This window comes from Parasteatoda tepidariorum, chromosome X1 (genome assembly GCF_043381705.1).
Source record: "Parasteatoda tepidariorum isolate YZ-2023 chromosome X1, CAS_Ptep_4.0, whole genome shotgun sequence".
Lineage (NCBI taxonomy): Eukaryota > Metazoa > Arthropoda > Arachnida > Araneae > Theridiidae > Parasteatoda > Parasteatoda tepidariorum.
The window spans coordinates 38326082-38332710 of record NC_092214.1 but is presented as its reverse complement, the minus strand read 5'-3'; the positions used below and the strand labels follow the sequence as shown (position 1 = coordinate 38332710).

The 6629-nt window shown below is 27.7% G+C and overlaps 1 protein-coding gene across 2 annotated transcripts in view; it reads right to left on the bottom strand.

Moving 5' to 3' along the window:
• LOC107451058 (sodium-coupled monocarboxylate transporter 1) overlaps positions 1-6629 on the bottom strand; it is a 49604-nt gene that overhangs the window by 1944 nt on the left and 41031 nt on the right. For both annotated transcript variants that reach the window (XM_016067039.4, XM_043046902.1), the window contains exons 13-14: positions 3710-3810; positions 2716-2807 (exon numbers count right to left, since the gene is read on the bottom strand). In XM_016067039.4, coding sequence (XP_015922525.1) covers positions 2716-2807; positions 3710-3810 — 193 coding nt within the window. The remainder of the gene's footprint in view (positions 1-2715; positions 2808-3709; positions 3811-6629) is intronic.

Genomic DNA, 6629 nt, shown 5'->3' with positions numbered 1-6629 from the left:
CATTAAGTGCTCCACAACAACTACAAAAAGAAACAAGGATAGTTTCTGGTGTAGTGAAACACAAAGAATGTTCATTCATATTACATGGTGTAAAGTAACTGCCCTCATTCTTAGTGTATCTTAACATTAAAATCGAGTTTCATTAAATGATCCAGAACAACTACACAAAGAAGCAAGGATAGTTCCTGGTGTAGTGAAACACTAAGAATGTTCATTCATATTACATGGTGTAAAGTAACTGCCCTAAGTTTAAGTGTATCTTAACACTGAATGGTGTTTATTAAGTGTTCCACTACAAATACACAACGAAACAACGATAGTTCCTGGTGTAGTGAAACACTAAGAATGCTCATTCACACTACTTGGTGTAAAGAAACGGCCCCCATTTTTTAGTGCATCTTAACCCTAAAATGGTGTTTCATTATGTGTTCTACAACTACACAAAGATACAAGGATATTTCCTGGTGTAGTGAAATACTAAGAATGTTCATTCACACTACTTGGTGTAAAGTAACTTTCCCCATTTTTAATGTTAGTTTAACTAAAATTTAAAATTATAGTAAGATAAGGTACACGTAAGAGTCCGTCAAGTTATTTTAACTTTACAATATACAGCAGGAATCATTAATTTAAGATGCATAAATACATAATTTTTTTAAAAAATTTTATTCGTAAATTAAACATACGCTTAACATAGAGGAAATATTAAGAATAATTCTAACTAGGCTTCATAGGACAAAAGCAGATAAAATTATACATTATTAACTTACTTAATATAGTTCACAGTGATTTAAAAATTAAAATGCAAATAACCTTGAAACACAACTTAAAACAAACATTCATATTTCAATCGCGAATTTTTGATTCTGGGAATTTTAGAAGCATGGACGACAGCAACAAATTTACGCCAACTCATTGTCGATTGTAAAGAAATTTCTGGCAAAAACCAAAGTGCACTAACAATGGTATTTTCGAAAGCTAAAATAATTCACGTATGGTGCGAATGAGATTGGTTCAAGCTTTTCCCATTATAGGTGTTTAGATTTATTTATGCCCTTTGAATTGTAAATGAAAGCTGAATTTGGTATTAACTTGAAATAAAGTTCTCTTTTAATCAATTTTCTGGGTTCAACATAAAATTTGGCGAGATATTACGTCACAGTGCAGAATCGTGTTAAATTATCAGGCCCTTTACACATACTAAAATTAATAATGTATTGAAATGGTCAATATCACACTAAATTGATTTCATTAAGCCAAAATTTCAATGCAGAAATATTTGTAATAACTATTTATGCAAAAAGGAAATCTTCCGGAGAAACCGAATGAGTTCGCAGCTATGTATTTTTATACAAGAAAGATACAAAAAAATACAGTACGATACTTCAGAAAGTAATTAACTATTGTCAAAATATTTTCAAAACTTTTGTTGCTTAAAATATGCATATAGCTACACATAAAAAAATGCTTAAGAAAATTTTATAATCAAGAAAATGTACAGGAATTTTTTGATTCCCTCAAAATTGTTTCAGTAATCTTCTCATTTGAAACTATCTATAAAATATTTTTAGGCTGCCTTATCTGAAATATTTAAATAAATTTGTCATTTTACTCTGTTTAACATATGATAACTGATAATTTTTATGGAAAACATTAAAAGCTTTGTCGTCTTATTTCATCATGGTGATTATTTGATTAGATTATTTGTGAAAAAATAGGTAAAATGTAAGTAAAAAAAAATTAATTATATGAATTTGTTAACACATTTTATAATCTTTAAAAAACGAAATTTTTAATTTTCTTTTAATTTATCTAGATTCCAGAATTAAAGGCAAATGAATATTACTCAATTAACTTTAAATATTTAAATCTCCTATTGAAATTAAATTTAATGAGTTTAATTGTTTGTACTTTCAAATTTTATATATAAAAATATGACAGCAAAGTTTCAGTTTTTTAAAGACTCATTTTGAGTCCAAATTGAATTTTTATTTCATCAAATCTGTCTTATTCGTGGAAGAATTTCAGCTGCTTTGTTTTTCCTCACAAAAAGGAACGAATTTGTTGTTTTTATTTTCCTTCAAAAACAAAATTTAGTTAATGCTTTTTCAAACAGCATATTGGTTCCTACAGCAATTAACATATTTACCAGTAATTAAGGAGATAGGAAAATACCATATCTTGATTTATTAATCATAAAAAAAATTCTCTGGAAATTCAAAATTTTATTTCTTAAAATTATATTTTTGCATAAACTTTTAATTTTTACAAAATATTTAACATTTTCTTTTCGCAACAGCATATTTTTGTATAAGAACTAGATTGCATAGGAAAAATAATAAAAACATAAATGTGATTGTTTACTTCAACTTTTTGGAAAAATTAATTGATTTTAATTAAAGATCAAAAGGAAGATAAGTTTATGTCCATTTTTCACAAAAATGTGTGGATTTTCTTCCGTTGCACTATGAGTATTTCTAAGTTTTGACAAATAAATTGCGTGAAAATCAGTGCTCCCCGAGAGTTATTTTACAGTGAAGATGGGCTGGCGTGACAAAAACGGTCCTTATCCGTCCTGAAATTCATTTTTTCTTCTTCTCAGAAGCATGCTTTCTCGGGCATAAACAGTTCTTCCCTCTTGATATTCAATTATTTGTAAAAGTAAGATCAAAATTTGTTAAAAGAATACATTTTACTAGACCAACTAAAACATACCTTATTTTGTTTAACCTTTGAACACAAAGCTAAAACTTTTCTTGTGATTGGACTGATAAGATCTTGTTTAATGTCATCTTTATCATGAGCTCCTAAAATTAATAAAGAAATGATTCATTAATTAAAAATAAATTAATCGATGAATTTGAAAACCTAATAATAACCACTGCGCAGTAAATGACCTCGAAAAAATTAGACTGAGGTCAGAGTAGTACCTTCAGAAAGAATACACGTGAAATGGTAAAATCAAAATTCTTTATCTTTTAAATGAGTAGATGTTAAAAAAATTTAAGTAATAAAACATTATTACTTTACAACAAACATTAAAGATAACAAAATACGAACACCTTTCAGTTTCTTCCGAAAAATAAACTGTTTCGAATAATTTTAATCCCATTTCAGGCTTAAATTAACTTGATAATAATTTGTCAGACTTAAACCTTCTCCTCTTCTTAAATATTAATTTGAGAACCATAATTGGTAAACCTATATGACTGTTCTTTGACGAAACATTTTAGATAAAATAAAGTCACATATTAAAGATAGAAGATCAGCAATTACTAAACACAGCATATAACCGTATTTACTACTTTTTTATGCTTTCTAATATATTAAGTTTTTCAAAAATCCTAAAACTAGTTTAAAGAAAATGCTAAGTACGTTTACAAAGCCTTGAATTTAATGTTGTAAAATTTTTTAAGTAAAACAAAGAATTTTTTAACTATTTAGAGTTATATAAGTATTATCATTTTTTATTCTTAAAGAGAGATTTTTTCGATTGCTGAAAGTTTAAATCTAATATATTACTTTTAGTTACTTTCTGATACACTATTAGTTTAAAATCTTTATTTATTATCGAATCTATTAAGAATTTAAATAATCTTTAATTCTAAAAACTATTATAATAGCTCTTAAAATTAAAGATGTCGATTTTTTTTTCTATTTAAAAGAAAATGAATGATTTACAGACATATTATATTCGAATATTTCTCACCTGTTATGAAACTCACAACCAAACCAATAGCAATAACTATTAAAGATCCAATTGCACTGTACCACATGTATGACAGTCGATATATTACAAAAATGTCATCCCTGAAATAGAATAAAATCAGATAAAATCTACAATATAAAAAGAGAGGTAATGAAATCAAAAGACAGGTAATAAAATCAGCAATATAAAAAGACAGGATAAAATTGCAAAATTACAAACAAACAAAAAAAAATTGTACAATTTTAATTTGTCTAACATAGGTGGAATGCAAAATAAGAAAAATATTTAAATTTATTAAGTTATTTATTTTTGATAAAGGTCTATTAAATTAAAGCATTGACATTTTAAAAAAATTTAAATGAATTTTAAAATAATTCTCGACAAGACTCTACTTACTCCATTTGTTTCCTTGAAAATGGGCTAAATCAGAACAATATTTAAATTTCAAGCTATGTTTTGTTAACTAAAATTTTGATAAGTACGTGTTAACTTTAAACAATTGAAAATTAGTATTAAGAGTTGTAATTGTAACAACGTATTGATAGATATATCTTGCTCTGTTTTAAAAAATTGCTTTTTCTAAACTTTTTTTTTGCTTACTTTTTGAAAATAAAGCTTTTGGTTTTAAACTTGACTATCAGAAATAGAAATAAATGTTTTTGATCGGATTAAAAGCACGTAATATGCTAACTGGAATACAATTTATGGTAATTAAAGTGAAATTTTCATATCTTCGGCCTACTTTAAATGATTTTATCTTGAACTTGTTATCGTTGAACAGCTAATCCAATTCTGAGTTTAAGACTACTGATGTTCAACGCATTAGCCTTGTAATTTTGAATCCAATTCAGAAGACAAAGCAACTCCTCGTTCAGCTATTGGGAGAAATTTGCATTCACGGAGGACTTCTTGATGGAACTAAGCCGCATTTGCGTTACAGGAAGAGCAAAACCACGAAAACCTCCCACGGTTAGGCGTACTCTAACCCGTGATCCGTCTACCACTGAGGATATTTTAAGTAAGTACCACGGTGCGAGCTGGGTGTGGATACTTTAAATAATTAATTTAAACCTATGATCTTTCAAACGAACTATAACAAAGGAAATGTTTTCGATAATTTCATTTTTTTTTATGTCTCCGGCAAATAAAACGTATGATCAGTGCAGAAACTTTATGATTCAATGGGATAGATTCGAGTTACAGTTTTGCCATTCTATAAGAAAAACCCTTTTCATTAAAAAAGAAAAAAAAAGATAATTTAACAGTAAACAAAATTAAATATTTAGGATTTAAAGATTCTAAAAGCTTTTAGTTTTTCATGATAATATTATGAATCATGTTGGGGAAAAAAGAGATTGCACGTGAAATGGTTAATACAGTATTGTAACCTATTTAGTATAGTCCGGCTAGCGTAATAAGATGATTGAATGCCAATTCATAGTATGTGTTCATTAGTTATTATAAGGAGTTCCGTAGAAAGGCGTTCAATTAAGTTTATGGCAGAAGAGGGAAAAGCTTTGTGCCTATGACGCTTTTTCAACCTATTTTCAGCGTAGAAGTAAACGCTCCGAACTACTATCTTTTCTTTTGGGTTATCGACAAGATATTAATTGTTAAATAACAAACAAAGAAATTGTTACAAAGATAAAGTATGGGTTTTATATTCATGATCATTATATTAAAAATAGTAGTTATTTTTAAGCGAGTTTTATATTTTTTTAAAACCGACCAGAAACTTGTAGATTAGCAATGTTAAACTTGACATAATTGGAACCCTTATCTTTACTAAAGGAAATTAATTTTAGAAATTTAAGGTACTAATGAAAGAACTAGATAAAAAATTTTGTTAGAGAAAATTAAAAAAAAAGCTCTAAAATGCATAGAAACATCAGGAACCTTATCAGAAATTCCTTTTAAAAAATTAAAATTACCCCACTCACGAGATTAAAACAATAAGGTTCTCTTACTTACAGCAGACCATTCGATGTGCTCAAGTTCAGTTACTTCAGTTTTTTTTCTTCAAAATATCGATTAACGTGACCTTCCAATCGACTCTTTAACTGTTTAAAATTTTAAATTTTAATATCCTTATATAGTACTTTAAAAGAACGATTTCTTGAGAAAACAGCTATTTTTTTATTTTTTTTTAAGTACATGAACAAGGAAAAATGACAGAACTTAAATTTTTAAAAAAGTGCCAGAATTTATAAATTTGAGGAATATATATTTTAAGGAATATCCTGTTCAGTTTCTGACCTAAAATAAGAATTTAAAAAAATAAAATGCAAAAAATTAATTAATTAATTAAACTAATTAACAGTTGAGTCAGTAAAGGATTTATTAATGTGTTTCAGCAATGGATTGAATGACTTATACTTTACATTTAACACTAAACATACCATAACAGGTCAAATGACCGTTTAAGAACTTTTGTATCGAAAATGTGCTTATCATCTTATCGCTTTTGCGCATTTGACTTCATAACGTTTTCTAAAATTTATATACAGTTAATACTCTGTAATTTTTTTTATACATTTTGTTTGTTTCGAATAATACTTGTCGTATACCTATTTCTACTACAACCGGTCATTTGACCGGGAGATCAATTTATTACTTTATAAGGCTATCGAATCAGAAATTACGATGTAATGCGTGTTCAAGAGATTGCATCCGATTAGTTGCACATTTCTGCGAAGACTGTTGCGTAGATAGTTTAATCAAAATAACTGAATTCAAATTTCAAAAAACATAGCGGTATTTTGGGCAATGAAAGAGCTGACCAATTGGCTAGGGAAGCTACGTGTGTTGAAATAGACTTAAGGGTGTCTGTTCCCAGGGCTAAAGAGAATAGAAGGGCTGGTTCACTCCTTTGAAGTATCTCTTGCCGCGGTCTGAAATAGAACACGTAGAGCACCTCCAT